Below are 17,582 nucleotides of genomic sequence, written 5' to 3'. Positions count from 1 at the left end.
GAAAATAACTTGTTTAGTACAGTGTAGGTTGATGTGAGCCATCTCACAATCAACTCCACCCTCCATAATCCGGTAATCATTGCCCCATAATTGCTCGGCCCCTTAAAAAATATTTATTTGGTGCTAGCACTGTGTTCGCTAGCACTGCTATATATTTTTTGATATACACATTACAAATACTGGTATTTCGAGATTAAAAAAAATATTTTAATAGATGTCGGCAAAAGGAAGGTCGACAAAAAGAAAATAATTTCTAACACTAGTGCCGGCAACAGGAACCTCAGCACCAAAAAAATTAAAATACTTTTTTTTTTAAAATTTGAATTGGTACCAACAACGTAAATACCGAAATCTATTAAAATATTTTTTATTTTTATTTTAAAATCTCATAATACCAATATTTTTAATATTTATTCGAAAAAAATACATAATGATGTTATCAAACACACTACCGACACAAAAAAAAATATTTTTTATGAATCAGGTAATCATGGTATAATGGTTGCGGGATGATAGAGGGTGATGCTGGCACCAACGTCGACGCCAACGTACACCATAGAAAATAGGTCATTTTCGTACAAAATTTTAGACTTGAATTATTTTTGTAAATTATTATTTTATTTGGGTCAGTTTTTTAAAAAAGCTAAACTGTTCTGCTATGACCACCCCGTGTCGACATAAATCAAAGAAAGCCTCTCCCATTTTTATTTTCAAAACGACAGAGTTTTCTGCGATCTCAATTTCTTAGCTAACACGTTCAAAGTTCAAAACACTTCATCTTCGATCAGAATCGGAACACTACGGCATTTAATCGGCGAACGAGAAAACAAAAGTTTAAGGAAATAGAGGAAGAAAATGAAGATCGACGTTAATGCGATGGCTCGTAGAGTCGAAGTCGATAATCGAATTCCTCTCCGTTATTATTACCGAATCGCCGATAATCTCCTCAAACAGGTTCCCATCGAAATTTTGTCCCTAATCCTACTTTTTTTCTTAATAGTTACGAATTTATTATCGCTTAATGTTTAGTTTTAGCTTAATCTTGGTTTTAATCATACCTTTTTTTCCCCTGAAAAGTAGTTTTAATTGCTACCGAATTTATAGTTTTAATGCTTTGATTAGTTTATTTATCATGACAAGTTAAGTTAAAATTTGAAAATGCTGGTAAGTTTAGTGCATATTAGCTTCAATTTGTGACATTGCCTTGCTAATACTTCGTTTTTTTTATGTTTGCTTGAAATTTTAGGTATATGTACAGTTTTTTATTTTAAAGTTTTAATTGATACTGAATTTATAGTTTAATGCTTTGATTAGCTCATTTGTCGTAATTATTTATCTTAATATTTGAAAATGCTGGTAATTTAAGTGCTTATTAGCTTCATTTTGTAACAGGGAATACTTAGTTCATTTATTTTAGCTTTAAATGTTTGGGAGATTACAAGTTTTTTAAACTAATTTTTAAATTTTCAGGCAAGCATTTACCGAGATGAAAAGAATATAGTAGATTTGTATATAATACTACTTAGATATTCAAGGTGAGTGAAGCGTAGCTCTGATTGAATAAAAAAATATGAGATTAATTTGTGTAAGCTTATTTGGGAATTTTTTTTATCAGTTTGGTATCAGAAACTATACCATTTCATCGGGATTACCATGTTTCACTTCAGAAAGAAAAGGCTATGTATAGAAAGGTGAGGCTTAATTGTTTATTGCTGTTCTTGTTGCTGTATGATGCGAGCCCGCTCAAATGGAATTTAATGATGTTTTGGTTGTAATGCTTCTTATTTGTAGAGGCTTTTAGCTGTACTTGATGAGCTTGAATCTTTGAAACCAAAGGTTCACCGGAGAATTGAAGAACTAAATAAAGCTCGTGCAGGGGCTAAATTGCTTGAACCTGATGGCTATAAAACCACTTCCTATGGCTCCGAGAAGACATCACCTTTGGAGTGGCCCCATGTAAATAAAGGATCTAGTATGAACTTGGATATTAAGCAGGTACTAATCTGTTTATAAGTGGAGGGTGGAATGTTGCAATTATTTATATCTTGTTTCCTTGTTTATGTGTTCATGGTTATTCGATTTTGTTTTCTTTTTTTTTGCTTTTGTGCTTTTTAATAGAATTTCTAATATTATATCTCTGTTTTCCATTTTATTTGGATGCAGCCTGCCAATATGGCTGTTCAATCTTCATGGAAGTATAACAATGATCGTAATCAAATTGACAACCAGTTCCAGAAGTTGTAAGTTCTGTCTTCCCCCTTGTTAATGATGATTTGAATTGTGAAACCTCAAAGTTGTACCTTTGCAATCCAAAAATCAGCAGTTGTATGGTTGGATCAATTAAAATTAAACTCTGTGCTTTAGCTGGTACCTATTGGAAAAGGGATTAATTGATGTCAAATTCATGGCCATGCAATAGATTCTATATTGTGTTACTTCTGCATTACAGCATCATCTTGATTTTTTGGCCTTTGCACTTTGCCATATTTGTTTGTGTCCATGAATCTAACTCGTCGCCGTGAAGATCCGAAGTCGTAGTAAAAAAAGAATTATTGAAGAACTTTTTCCTAAGGCTGACATGTTCTAATTATTCCTGGATCTGTTCAGGTCTCTCAATATACCACTTCCAAATAAAGAAACATTGTCTAGACACTCGTTTCTTGGTCCTAATGGTCTACGAGGCCAGTGGCTTGGACCTAGTGCTGAGATAAACGTAAACCTCTGTCTGCTATCTCTCTTTCTTCTTTCCTTACCGATTGTATAATGTCTTTTTATGCTTAACTGCAAAACCTGCATCAAATAATTGGTTCTGCTATATAATGCAGGTTCAATATCCAAGCAATATGGACTTGGTTCCTGCAGAAAATTCAGGGTAGGACTTTCCAGAAATTCTAATCATATGTCTTTAAGCTGATAATCATTTCTATTTATCGATCATCATGTGATCTTTTCCTTTAGATATTCTGGAAAATTAAGATAGAATATATGTTGAGCTTTAGTTTTGTTCCTACAATGTGGCTGCTTTAACATTTGTCTATTTGCTGTTACAATTTATCATAGGCCAAATCAGGCTGGACAATACGGTCCTTTGGCTGTAAAAGATGGTGATCCAGGACAGGTTGGTTCTGCAATGGAGTCAGTGCTCTCCTTAGATGATGGTCGATGGTTACAGCCTGCTGAGGGTTCGTGTCACCCTTTGATTACCGAAGCAAAGGAGGACCCTTTCCAGTTTGTCAGTATCAAACAACCATTGCCTCCTCCTGTTCTTGCTCAAGTGCAGCAAGACTTTACTCCAATACCTCCATCAAGAGTGGCTGATCCAAGACCTGGTCCAGCAAAGCCATCTGAGGATGGAATGCCAAACACTAATTCATATCAGCATTTACATGTTGTATGTCTGCTGTATCAAATTCTTGTTCTTCCCTATTACTTGCTGGAATTTAATAATCATCAGATTTTGGTCTTCTTGTTGATTTATATTTGAATTCTTGGCATATTTTGCAGCCAGTACGCATGATGGAGGATTTCTTACGACTAGCTCGGTCAAATACAGAAAAAAATTTGGAAACATGTGGTGTTCTAGCGGGATCATTGGTGAGAAATTATGTTCTTATAGTTCATAGCATTTTTGTTTGAGAGAGTTGCGAAATAGGGGCTTCAAAGTTTCTGCTGGAGGTTATTTATACTATTGATTTTGTGACTAGAAAAACAGGGCTTTCCATATCACCACACTTATAATCCCAAAGCAGGAGTCCACTTCAGATTCGGTATGACTTTTTGTTCTTTCTAGTATATTTTCTTACAATCCTGTGAACTAATAGTATTTTTACAGAAAAGTGTTAAACCATGATTGTATCCATATATTTTAGTACCGTTTGCAATAAATTTTTTATTTATTTTACTTTTCAGTGTTCAACATTAAATGAAGAAGAAATTTTTGAAGTTCAAGATAAATTGTCTCTGTTTCCACTGGGTTGGATTCATGTAAGTTAACAAGCCTTGAGTTTACTGTGGATATTTGTGTAGTCAAGTTTTCTTTTCCTCTATGCACTCTTTTTGAATGAATACATTTGACAATGGGTATGCAAAAAGCTCACTTATCAAGCATTCTATTTCATTTAATGCTATTATCATTTCTGGTTTACTCCACTGTTGCAATCTTGCAAACGTAAATATGTTATTTTAAAGTTAACCCATGATATTCTGGTTTACAAAGCTAATGTTGGTTGCTTGAGCTTGACTTAATTGTAATGGGTAACATACTATTCTAGATATATGAAAGCCAGGTTACTGTAGCATGTTATCAGTTTACTACCTGTATTTGATTTTCTTTCTGGGCTTTTTAACTGATGTAGTTCAGTATTTTCTACATGTAGTTTGGTGAGGTTTGTGCTTCTTTGGAGTCTGTATTTTGCTTTTCAATCTCCATTAATCCTCTGATTTGCATTATATGGTGTTCTGATATTCTGTGCATCACTTAATCTCCTTCATGAAGCTGGATTCATGCTGGAGAAATAAGAATGCATCTGAACATCTGAGTGCACTTTTGCAGACAAATGGTTTCGCGCATCTAAAAAGTTTAAATGCTTTGCAATTTTCTTTTTCTTTTAATTTTCAGACACACCCAACTCAGACTTGTTTCATGTCATCGGTTGATCTTCACACTCATTACTCATATCAGGTAAATCCAGTCTTACTGTGCAAATCATTCCTTTATGATTACATATTATACAATTCTTTGACAAAATTCTTTCTTATTATTATTTTTAGATTATGTTACCAGAAGCAATTGCAATTGTTATGGCCCTACCGATACATCCAGGTAGATTCTCATTTTCTCCTAATGATAAAGTCATTGAATTCAATGAAATATGACAGTATTATACTTGCAAATGCAAATATGTCATTATTAGACAAGTGTTTTCTATTGCGATCATGTTTTGAGATGCCGATATATTTTGCTGCAGGGAAATAAGGAGAAACTTCTTTTTTCTTTCTGTTTTTAGTATGTAGGCAACCCTATACTATTGTTAAAAAGTGCAATTAAGTCTTGTACTATAGGACCAAGTAATTTAATTATTGTTTGTCGGATTTCAACAGTCCACATCAGCATTTAGACAGTTTTTCATTAACATTATTGTCGATTCTACTTGTTTGCCCTAGTATCTAACGTAATAGAATTGAATTTCTCAGTTCTATAGTACAGAGATTATTTTGACTATAGTACATGGATTGTCGAGATTCTATTAACAATTCTTTTCGCTGAATTGCTCGTTACTCAGAAGCATATTCTATCATTAATATTTCATTTCTACTAGCCGATGAAAGTAGTAAAGGCTGGGATATATTCGTGTTTCTAAGCAAACAATTTTTTCTCTGCTAAGCTAATGATATTGAGAATGATTAGATTAGGTTTAATCTTATGAACAATTCCTGTTATATACGAGGTTTTTGCATACTTTTACTTGCTAACGAAGCTTTTGCAACTGTTTACAGCCCACATGGTATCTTTCATCTGTCCGATCCAGGCGGTGTGTCCATCATTCGTAATTGTCAACAACGAGGATTTCATCCGCATGAGGAGCCTTTAGATGGAACACCAATCTATGAGCATTGCTCTCATGTATTTATGAACCCAAAGATAAAGTTCGACGTTGTTGATCTCCGGTGAGGTAAAATTGTATTGAATCAAACTGAAGAGAATCACAGTGCAAATACAGCGTATACTCACTCAGAATTTTCATGAATTATATTGTAAGAATTATAAACCTACCTTGCTTTACAATGTATATTAGTACTTTCTTTAAAAGAACTGGTCATTTTGGGACTGCGTCGTTTAAGATGGCATGGAAATGAGATTAAATTAGAACCAAATATGGGACATGTTTTCACTGCATTTAGTTTTACGCATTTTTCTTTATAAATTATGCACTTACAATTTCAAATCCATCATAGTTTTATTTCACTAAAAAATATGAAAAGATAAAAGATAATAGTATTTTTGTAATAATATACTTTAAAATATAAGGATATTTTAATAATTTTATTGATTGATTTAACGATGAGTTGATTTATAACACCAATTCAGTTTTGTCATATTAACTTGGTTACACACAAATAATAGTATAGATATATCCTACTTTCAAATCTTTGAAAAAGATATATCGAACATGATCGCACAAACTCATCATTGGTGTATCCATTGAAGAATTCAGCAGCCAAATCCTTTCAAATATTTGATCCTCATCGTTCCCACAATACATTTGCACCATCAATGTTTAAAGCCAAGCCTAGACCTAGCAAATATCGAACACGATGCATAAGGCTTATCATTCATGCATCCCGACCGCTTGCCACACGAGATCATCGACTGTACATCTCGAGTGACAAAGCTGAAAGGGTGATTACAATATTAACATTTCAGCAACCATTTCATCAACCAAATCATTCATGATTTGTCCTTCAATGTCTACTCCAAGTTCAAAGCCATCAACTTCAAAGTCCAGCCATTTTCCATATCGACTGCTCATGTCGTCGTCGACGAGCTCATCGACCATACAGTCCCCCATGGCTCTCCACCTTGAGATCTCCTTGTAAACTTCTTCAGCTAACCGTTCGTTTCTTCTCATTATCGCTATCCCTTTGGACCATATTCGACATCCCCCACTTGCATACTGCCTGCATCTCGAGTCTAGACATTCACTGACTGAATCAAATAATACCTTACGTTCAAGCCTAGACTCCTCTTCAACTCCTCTTCGGCTTTCCAACTGATCGAAAAGATGAGGGTTTATAATTTTACGAGCTCGACCTACGGCGAAGTCCTTGAACATTAATTCCACATTACTAAATATAAGCTTCACATATTCTAGTTCCCAGTTGCTCGATAGCATAGGATCTGACATAACAACGATATTATGATTACTTCTAGCTGAATATGATATTGAAGAAGCTGAATCCGATAACTCCGTGTCAGCTTCAAGTGTGCGTAACTTCTTTAAAGGACTCAGCCGAAGAACTTCCAGAGTTTGAACCGATGAACACCGCTTGCTTCCTGAAAGTTGCATCATAGATACAGATTAGTATAGCTAAGGAAAACTGAAAGCATGGATTTAATAACAAACTTATAGGACAAGTCGGTAGCTTTACCGTCTATACTGTAACTGTCCATGCTATCCGAAGAGTTGCAGCTTTCAGTTGAAAAAGAAGTTTCGAGGATAGAAACTGGACTAGGTTGCCGAGCATCGAGATGACTACTACTGCATTCATCCATTTCATCAAATCCCTGAATGTTCTATATGAGCATTAATTATCATTTTTTGGAATAGTTTTGCTCCATACGAGCAGTGTTACAAGACAAAGAATGAAAACTCGAGTTAGCGATTGAAAAATGCCCTTTACCTGAAACTTGTGTTTCGGAGTGTGCCCTGGATGTTGCGAAAATGATGTTGAAATCGAAGTTGATACGGAGTTGAGAGATTTCTTGCAGGAAGATTCGACTGCATTGCTTAATTCGCGAAGCTTTTGTTCCAAAAGCACACTTAAAGCATCTCCTCCTATCACATTATATCCTAATGAAGACAACTTCATACTCTCAGTATCAAGCAACAATCGCTTGCCCCGATTATCCATGCGACTGCTGTTATTTTCCTCTGCAATCTGCATAGATGTCTCCATTGATCGAGTAAGTGGGGCAGTGAATGTGAACGAGACAACATCCATGCCTTTCTTCTTACTATCTTCGACCCAGTTGAGGCTTCTTTCAGTAACATCATGGTCTTCCTTCCGGGTTTTTTCCACCAACATACTATCAACATTCTGATTTTTCTGAAAACTGGAATCTCTATCTATCGATCTTTTCTTCCTTAGGTTCTTTGTACTAGAATATGGACCTCGCTCACTATCCGTTGCACCTATATTGAACTTCCTCGATCCAGTTTTGGAATTCCCAACAGTTTTACCTGACATTTTGTGTCGCCCTGAAGCAGAATCCGTAGGCAGCACTTTTCGACTATGCAAGTTGGAACCTATTGGCTTTGAAGGTAATTTTCCTTTATCAGTTATACAGTTTTGCTTCTGATTGTTTGGCCTGAGTGCACCTGGCACATTGTACAACGAAGATCTCTTATGCAAACTCTTCCGAGAACTTAGTTGGCTCTTTAAGTGTTGGTTTGACTTAACCTCACTCTCATCTTTTGTTCCTAACAAACTCCGGCGGTTGCTTGAATTCAGTCCTTCTCGTTTCTGCACATTGAACTTTGCTTGTATTGCAAGCGAAATAGATTTCCCCTCACTCTTTAGAACCGAAGAAATTTCCTCTGTATCAGAAGTCCGCAACGTTGGTGTGTCTATTGATCCGTTCCAGCTCTTGTTCATCGATTGTCCTTTAAGAAACTTGACAGCATTCGACTCGACTGGCTTCCGAGTTATTTCAGCGAGTCGGGTTGTTTTATGTGCAGTTTCAGATTTCTCTTTGAAGTCTCTAACTTTCACAGGCACTGAAGAAGAACGAACCGGAGGCTTTCTTTGTGCAGCCTCCATTTTCTCTTTGAAATCACGAACTTTCACGGGAACTGAGGACGATCCGACCTGCGGCATTTTGGCTCTAGTGATGACTTGGGGACCAGGCTCGATAATTCTCGCAGCTGCTTCCATTATATGAGCAGCATCCATAGTAGGAAAAAAACCCGGACTCTTGATCGGAGACAAAAGTTTATGGTGTGTAATTGGAATTGTTTTAGCAGCCTTTGGAGGCAAACTTTCGGTTCGGAATTTCTCTATAGGTTTGCTGACTGTCTTCTGAGGTTTCAGTTCTGCAACGATCCTTGGAGGGCCGCCCTCCATCTTATTGAACCGATCATCTGGATAAACTATTTGCTCATTATGATGATAATTAAGGTTTCTCCTTCGAAAATGAGCATCTCGAAGAGATTGAGTGTCGAAAAATGGGGTGGAGTATGGCTCGGAAGATGTAGGTAACGAATCTAGTCCCATAAGCCGAGCAACTACATTTGGGGCCTTAGCTCCATACATATCATCATCCGTAACTGAAGATGCACAACTATAATCACTACTTCCTTTGAAGCTTGCCCCAGCTCCAATTTCATCCTCGTCCATCTGAAATAATCACAAACAACAATTGTAAGAGCAGTTTCAGATTACGATCAACCCTGAATTCATATCCTGTTGCTATGTTCTCACCAAATGGATTCGTGTCATCGGTATGTTCCCATCACTTCTCTTTCCCTGTTTGGAACGCTCTAAAAATTTGAAGACATAAAACCGATCAGCAACGACAAAAGGACATAACTATTATGATGCAAGAACATAATTTTTCCTTGCATTCGCCGGGAAGGTGGTTATACCTGGAAAATCCGACTTGCTTGAGAATAGCTTCTTCCGAGATTTCGCAGTCCAGTCGAATAGCTGAAAGAATCCACCTACATAACCTCCTCCATTCGTTGAACCTTCTTTTTCGACCCCCATTGTATGAAACCAAACAGATCAACTTATACTGAGAAATACAAACTCGATTCAACCGATCAAATCCGTCTGTTGATATTGTTAAACACAACGAACCATTCAGTTACAAATTATAGAATTTCTTACACAATCAAACACTATATCATAGACTCCTACAAGATGAACAAAACCTAGAGAAATATATTAAATTAGACGAACAAAAGGCTCGATGTTCATCGTTAAGTCGAGTTCAAGATGTCCGAAAATGCATCAAGTTAAACATGGTGAAATGCAGTATCTCAATCATCATTTCACATCATACTAGCAATACACATTGCAAAACTTCAAATAACTAAAAACCATTGAACAAACTCGAAACCGAGGAACATTAAACAAGTAAATAAACCATCTCTAAATCCTTGATTCCATAGTTACCATTCTTATATATCTATATAACAATGCGCTCAATCTTTAACATTTGAACTAAACTATTCTCACAAATTCCAGGTACAATGTCGGAACTATGCTACATTGATATCTTGAAATTCCCCTCTAAATCTTCACATATGCTTTACTATAATAGCATTGCTGTTTAAAATTTAAATAGCTAAGATCCCACAATATTGCATTTATCTATAGTACTAATGGGGGATTAAAGAACTTAGACACTAACTGCATTGACTCATTTTAATATAATAAACACCTTAGATCCCAGTTTTAACCCAATCAGTAAATCAAATGATAGATTGCTTCTACAACGTACCAAGCAATTCAATTTCATTGAAGCTGCAAGACGAACACTGTACTCAAAATTTTAAGTCATATATCGCTTTTCTCTGATTTTCCCAGCTACCAAACAGATCCATGTGAACAACTCAAAATAGGAAAAAGAAAACATAAAATCAAAAAATACACCCCCAAAACAAAAAGCCAAATCTTTACACGAAGGAAAAAAAAGAACTTACATTGAAACCAATGAAGAAGAACAACTTGAATGTAGCTAAAAAATTTTCTGGGTTGAGCTTGAATATAAAGAAAAGACTAAAACTTTGATATGCGATTATTAAGCTTAAATTTTGGGGGATGTTTTTGAGACAAACAAAAGTGAAAGGCTCCTCCTTTGAATGTGAGAAAGGGACAGAGAGATACAACAGAGAGTTTTTTGTAGTTTCAAATAGACAATAAGCACGGATTTTGATTTTTGAAAAAAATAAGGAATAATAAAATCGTTTTTTTAATTTAATAATAAAAAGAGGTAAATTTAAAAAAAGCTTGTAACGTCTCTTTGGAGATTCAAAATTCCAAACGGGAGACTTTTGAGTGGTCCTTGGGTTTTTCATAATGTTACAGCCCTGTTTTTATTATTTTGTGTACAACCTGATGTGCTGGTGTACACGCGTCAAGAGAAAACCTATTTTTCAAAGTTATTGGGCAACATGGTATCAAACATCAAATTAGAGTTCACAATATTATATAGAATATTTAAATTTATTTGAAATATATGATAAGAATAAATAATAAAATATAAATATATATATGATTATTTTTTTAGAATTCATACAATACTATTAATTTATTAAAATTTATATAAAAATATTTTAAACACAATTGTAAAATAATAAAATATAAGAATTCAGCATGAAGAATCAAATGGGTCTCTTGTTTAAACTATTAAGATGAAAATTTTTTTTTTTTATAAAAGAAGTGGTTGTTTATGGGGTAAAAGGAACCATAAGAAAGTCATTTTCCCTCCAAAGCAATGCTGATAAGTTAGTTGTTAAAAGGGAATATTATCTTTATTTTTATAAATTAAACTTAAATAATGTATATTTAATATTTTATCTGAATTCATGGAATCAAATTTAAAATTTCCTTAGCTCCATTAAGTTTATTGCAGTAAGTAACACATTATTTAAGTTTCAAGCTATTTGGTTTAAAATTTATGTACAGGTTATTTAAAATATGAATGCACTCAATTTACACATTTATAGATTTTTCTTTATCAACTTATTTAATAATTTAACTTTTGGATTTGTTTGAATGTGTTTGCATTGTTTTGACACTTTTTCAATTTTCTTTTTATTGTAAATCTACAAAATCTTAATTTTGATGGTGATGCACTTATTTTTCCTTAAACTTTTTTATCTCTATTGATTTGGTCAAGAAATGCTTTTTTTTTGTTTTATTGTAAAATCTTTACTTAAATATGCTTTTCATGAATTTTTATTAAAAAATAAGTGATATCTTTATTGATTTTTATTTTTATTTTTCTTGTAATAATTTGAAATATTTTTTTAGTAAATAAAATAGAGATCAATTACAAAGATAAAACAGTTGCACTACAAATTGAGTCCCCATCAATCTAAACTTACTCAATAATTTCTATAGGAATATCCTTGAACTTGATAGAACCATGTGGGATCTTCTACATTGTACCATCCAATATGTGAGCTGTAGCATTAGTTTCTTTTGCGACCTTCTGTGAAATCACCTGCCACTTCATGCTGCAACGTTCCTTTATTCTAATCACTAAATCCCTATTCGACATACCATGAGAATTGTCCGAGATTGTTGAAAGGGCTTGGGCACAATCCATTTCAACAATGATAGTATCCCATTTAACATTCTAAGCCAACACAAGGGCATCATAAATCACCCAAAGCTCTGTCTGCTCGACATTACGTCCTCTAATATTCCTACCCACACCTCTAAGCCATCTTCCCGTAACATCTCTCGCCACAATAGTAGCAGAAGCAAATCCTGGACTCGAAGATCTTGCCCCATCCCTGTTCAATTTAACAAACCCCGACGGAGGAGATACCCAATGACTGCAACGGCTAAGATTTCTAGAAGAACCAACAGATGGAGCAAGACAATGCTTAATAGAATTCGCCCAACTCCAAAGAGATAAGAATATGTTTTAAATCAACATCCACCTCTTTGAAAATCCACATATTTCTCTATTTCCATAAATTCCAACAAATTATACCAAACAGAGACTGCCACTCTACCTCAGTATAGACTAAATCAAGCTCATTCCTTATATTTAAAAAAATTCAGTTAAATAGTAGGATGGAAAAAAACTGTATAGAACATTTATTAGGGATAAACTGTTTCCACAACTTACGAGCCTTACAACAATCTTGCAAAACATGAATGATAGATTCTTTAGAATTACCACAAAGTAAGCAAGAATGATTACCAACCATACCTTTTCTGAATCTTTAATACCAAATTTCTTTTTTAAATTTTCTAAAATTTATTTCAATTAATATCTTTTTAAATTTGCATATCATTAAATATTGTTTGATTTACATATGCTCTTTCTTTTGATTTTTCTCTATATGTACCTCATTTCCTATCAAGTGGTATCATTTTCTCATAGTTGCTTTATTTCAATTGGTTTCATGCTTTTTTTTCCTTTTGATATGTTTAGTTTGGAGAGTCATGTCTTATTTTTACTTTTTTAGATGTTTTTATCAAATCTAAATCATGCAATGTATGTTGTATAAGATATATGGCATATTATAAGATTGAAATGAATTTTTATTTTTTTTACACAATACGTAAAACTATCTATAAATTCTTTCAACTTTTAAATAGAAGAATAAATACACTTTAAAGCGCTCGAATCTATGATCTCTTTAACTAACATAATTGGCTTTTATGAATTAATTAAAAATTACCAAATAAGGGCGTTTTTATCGACTAATTTACCTAAAAAGGTCCATTTCCAACTATATTTATAGAAATGGGCTGATTTCAACATTATTTACCAGAAAGGGCCGATTTTGGCAAAACGCATCCACGTAGGAGCGTTTTAAGGGAAAATTTCCAACAAATCACACCCCTGGGTGAGCGTTTTTGCCATGTCAGCACAAAACGCGCTAACATGGATGCGCTTTGCTGACATGGCAAAAAGCTCCCCCAAGGGTGCGTTTTGCTCCGTGTTTTTATCCTCTAACGACTTTTTTTTTACTGTTAGGGGGTCCAATGGTAAAAAAAGAGAGTATAAAACCCAATCCTATTATTTCACACAATATTTCTTAAAATTTTAACAAAAAAGCTCTCAAATTTCTCCCTAAAGCTCTCAAATTTCTTATTAAATTTCTCAAAACTCTCTTTAATTAATTATTTACTTTAATTTTTTTCTAAATTAGTATTATTTTTTATAATTTCAAAAATATTTGATCGTCTTAGCAATGGCTAGGGAATTAATTCATTTCGATCATAAACATATCTCCGTTGAACAAATAAAAATAGCAAAGGTTAATTTTAATTTTTGAATATTATTTTAAAAAAAATTATTTATGTAATTTTAATTAATTTGTATTTTATAATTTTTTATAACAGTCTGTAGATCGGGTGTTACAATATTATATTCGTAATATGCCTAGCCCTCCATCACCGTTGATAGAAAATTACTTGAGGGAAGCGGATATTTGGCACACGGCCACTATAGGCTTAGGGTACAAGTTGGACCCGAAACTCATCAGCGCGTTAATAGAGAGGCGGAGACCCGAGACGCACACATTCTATCTTTCATGTGGAGAGTGTACTATCACTTTAAAGGGTATCCAGTTACAATTAGGATTGTTGGTGGATAGGTCCGCACTCACCGGGTCCATTCAATCTGCTAATTGGGGAGCCATATGCTACGATCTTTTGGGTACGATTTCGGATAATATTTTCGAAGGTCGGATCGAGATGGGCTGGTTACAAGACATATTCTCGGAGTTGGAGAATGATTCGACTGAACTAGAAAGAATACAATATGCTCGGGCATACATCCTTGAGATGATTGGAGGTTATTTGATGCCAAGCTTGTCACAAAACCTCGTACATCTGAGGTGGCTGCTGAAACTCGTTGATTTTAGAGCAGCTGGCAAATCAAGTTGAGGGTCTGCCGTATTAGCAACATTGTATCGAGAGATGTGCGGGGCGACGCCACCAAATAAAGCCAAAATCGGATATTTCCTATCACTACTACAATCATGGGCTCGGTTTCATTTTTCATTTTTACGTCCTTGAGTGAACGACCCATATACAATCCCACTCATAATAAGGTAAAAATGTTTATTTGATTTTACAATTATTACATAGATTTAAAAAAAATTGTATGCTAAAAATTTATTTAATTAGGTGGAACCATCCGGCGAGTTATGTTGAAATACCTTCCGCTCTTGAATATATATGGCTTCTATTATACCAATGGTCAGAAGCGAAAGTAAGTATTAATATATATACATAAAATAGTCATTTCATATTTAGTATTTTGTATTTAGTATTATGTATATAACTAATATTTTTATTACGTTCATATAGTTTCAATGGACACCACACGAGGATCCGGCAATTTCAAAATTTGAATATTTGGCATGTTAAGGTCCCATTGGTCAACTATGCTACTGTCGAGATGCACCAGACTGATAGAGTGTTGTGACAATTTAGATCCTGACAATCGATTCCCGAGGCACCTAAGATGCTCGATAATAAGCACAAAATTGACTTACAGCAAACGAATACTAATTGGTCGGTATTCTTCTCAGAATATATCAAAATTTAAGATAATCGGTATGATCATATACCTGCTCGTGAACCGATCATCGTTCCAGAGTTAGCGTACGTACCGGTTTACATACTATGGTTTAGGATTCATGGCAAGCCATATTTGCTTCAGAAGAGTAAAAGCGTCGGAAAATCTGTGTCGAAAGAGAACGACAGGCCCCTTTAAATCCAATAAGAGTGGATGACAGCACGGGCCCATCAATAATGCCCATACAATCACCGGGCCCAATGCCTCAACCGACGACACCCATAGCACAGTCCCTTCAGATCATGTCAGGTGCATATCCTAGCCCTTGTATGTATCATAACCCTTATATGTTTCCTTTTTCTAGTCCTATGCCAGGTTAGAATGCATGGCCCAATGCACCTCCTTTCCTGATGACTCCAACTCAACTGATGATATGTAATGCCCCGAATTTTGGGCCTAGAAGAAATGAGCTTCGTGCATCAAAGGAATTGGAATTTAGTTGTGTAAGTGAATGACACAAATAAATACCTACTTCAGTGGTTAAGTATCTTGGGAAGTGCCTGAGAAGTCTTGGGTTCAAGCTTTGCCTCTTGAAAAATTTTGGTTTTTAAGGGATGAACCATGGCTCTGGCATGTAGGCTTTATAAATAATTGTGGATGATTTATGACACAGAAAGAACCTGTGGTGGTGTGGCAAGGTAGCATGTTGTATAACTGTAAGGTCCGAGGTTTAAGTCTTGGGATGCGCAATGGAGTATTTATTTTGCTGTTTGAGCTGTGCAGGAGGTGGAGTTAGACTGAGACTCTGAGGTTGAATTGGTCATGAGAGGTTGAAGTGATTTATGGAGTGTATCATAGAGAGATATTAGGAGAAAATCAATGAGTGATTTATGGAGAGATTTAATGAGGAAAATATGAGATTTTATGTGGGTTATTGTTATCTTATGTTCAAAGAATTCGATTCCCATTCTTTTCCTAAAAAAATTATAGACGATAGTTTTATTCTACTTCTCAAGTCTGCCATTTTGTTCTTTATCAATTTTTGCTAGATAGTTCTTTGCGATTTTTTTCGGTTCCCTTTTTATCTTGTTCTTTCCTATGGCAACATTTGCACCCTCCTCCTCTCTTGCCGATTTTTCATTATCTTCTTTTGTTTCTGCCAACTGCCTTTTGAACTTTCTTTTTCTTTCTTCTCACAACTTTAGATTTTCCTTATAAGTCATTCCTTCCTTAATCCTTGGTTTTCATTACCACAACTTGCCACATTTGTTTTAGGTTCTTGCGTTATTGGTAAGTGTCACAACTGTGAAGTATTCTTTTCGTTTATGGATTTTTGGTGAATTGATCGACTGTTCTATTTGTGAAGGTTAAAGGTTGGAACGACTTGGTTAGCGTTGGAATAGTGCAACTCTACTGTTACGCGGTTGGTAGGTAAAATGGCTATATTTTGGTGGTGTTAAAGGGAAGTTTTTCTTTTTCCCTTGGATATGAAATATGAATTGATGTTGGTATTGGGTCTTTACAGAATTGTCTGTGACGAATTGTGGAGTAGTGAACTATCTTGTTTGGATCTATAGGTCTCGGAGTACTTGATAGTGTTTTACAGCAAATCACATCAGATATGTAGTAGTACCGTATTTGATAATTGGTCAAAAGTCGAAAGAGTGTGTGAATCCACACACATTGATTTGACCATAGGTTGGCAAATGCCGAAATGTCAAAATACCGAGAAGCCGAAAAATAAAAAAGAGGGGCTTAGAGTGTGCGATCACACTCCACGAAACATGGGTGTAAGGTAAAAAAAAGCCGCCATTAACGAATTCATGGGCTTAGGCCATAATGGGCCCGATGAGCTCATAGGCCCGTTTGTGTAAATCTGACTGTTAGGTGGAAAATAGTGTGGCTTGTCATGTCGCGTACACGGTATAGGCCATTATGGGCTTTAATGGGCTGAAGTGGGCCTTGTGAGCCCAATGGGCTCGTGGGCTTCGCACGGATAAAATCCTCGATTAGTATAAAATCCTCGATTAGTGACAAACTTTGGATTGGGTTGTGTAGTATGCATAGCTGTGGCTAATCCTAGGCTAATTGGGCCACACGAGCGTATGGGTCTATTTGGGCCGAATAATGGGCCTTGGGCCTATTTTCATGATAGGACCGTTAGGGTTGTAAAGTAGCTCGGGGTGACTGTAAACCTTCGGATCGGCTGATAAGCATGTTTAGGCCAAACTGTTTAGATTATTGAAATACCCCCGGTTTGTAAAATTATCGAAATACCTCCGATTTGTGAAATTATCGAAATACCCTCAATTTGTAAAATTACTAAAATACCCCTGTAGGGTAAAAAGATTATTTTGCCCTTATAGGTAAATGATCGACTTAGACTATGAATTTGACTGATTTGATTGTGATTGTATGGCTGTGTTTTAACTAACTTGACTGTGGTTGTAAAATCGATATGTTTTTAATATATGTTTAAATGACTGTTACTGAGCATGGCCATTTTGCATACACGTGTGATGATTGAGCATGACATACATAACATATTGCATGGGGTTGGGACATTGATATGGAGGAAGTTCTG

General features: G+C 35.1%; 2 protein-coding genes across 7 annotated transcripts; one reads left to right on the top strand and one right to left on the bottom strand.

Moving 5' to 3' along the window:
- Positions 1–665: 665 nt before the first annotated feature.
- Positions 666–5,896, top strand: LOC107888943 (AMSH-like ubiquitin thioesterase 3). Its single transcript, XM_016813220.2, is given in 15 exon segments — positions 666–954; positions 1,471–1,535; positions 1,616–1,691; positions 1,792–1,995; positions 2,164–2,240; positions 2,608–2,713; positions 2,826–2,872; positions 3,061–3,391; positions 3,505–3,594; positions 3,705–3,767; positions 3,910–3,984; positions 4,619–4,681; positions 4,771–4,801; positions 4,804–4,822; positions 5,497–5,896. Coding segments are annotated over 15 exon segments (1,521 nt in total). The 5' UTR covers positions 666–855; the 3' UTR covers positions 5,672–5,896.
- Positions 5,897–6,216: 320 nt separating this feature from the next.
- Positions 6,217–10,676, bottom strand: LOC107888942 (uncharacterized). Of its 6 annotated transcripts, none has more exons than XM_041077728.1 (7): positions 10,428–10,663; positions 10,226–10,336; positions 9,366–9,552; positions 9,202–9,260; positions 7,402–9,117; positions 7,150–7,294; positions 6,217–7,054 (listed from the first exon to the last, which is right to left on the bottom strand). In XM_041077728.1, the coding sequence occupies exons 3-7, from the start codon at positions 9,484–9,486 to the stop codon at positions 6,405–6,407; spliced, it is 2,691 nt and encodes an 896-aa protein (XP_040933662.1). In that variant the 5' UTR covers positions 9,487–9,552; positions 10,226–10,336; positions 10,428–10,663; the 3' UTR covers positions 6,217–6,404. The 6 variants fall into 6 exon arrangements, with proteins under 6 accessions (XP_040933662.1, XP_040933660.1, XP_040933664.1 ...); XM_041077726.1 differs by having other exon boundaries at positions 10,226–10,311; XM_041077730.1 differs by having other exon boundaries at positions 7,150–7,285; positions 10,226–10,311; positions 10,428–10,661.
- Between the last annotated feature and the right edge of the window lie 6,906 nt (positions 10,677–17,582).

The sequence above is a fragment of the Gossypium hirsutum genome, chromosome A09, assembly GCF_007990345.1.
Source record: "Gossypium hirsutum isolate 1008001.06 chromosome A09, Gossypium_hirsutum_v2.1, whole genome shotgun sequence".
Taxonomy (NCBI): domain Eukaryota; kingdom Viridiplantae; phylum Streptophyta; class Magnoliopsida; order Malvales; family Malvaceae; genus Gossypium; species Gossypium hirsutum.
Note: the sequence above shows the minus strand (reverse complement) of the source record. Positions and strands in the feature narration are given on the sequence as shown.

Coding starts and splice junctions, on each gene's coding strand:
- LOC107888942 (XM_041077727.1), bottom strand. CDS start 9,486: ATGGGGGTCGAAAAAGAAGGTTCAACGAATGGAGGAGGTTATGTAGGT. Junction 9,261..9,365: donor AAGCAAGTCGGATTTTCCAG/GTATAACCACCT, acceptor TCAAATTTTTAG/AGCGTTCCAAACAGGGAAAG. Junction 7,055..7,149: donor GGACAGTTACAGTATAGACG/GTAAAGCTACCG, acceptor TGCAACTTTCAG/GAAGCAAGCGGTGTTCATCG.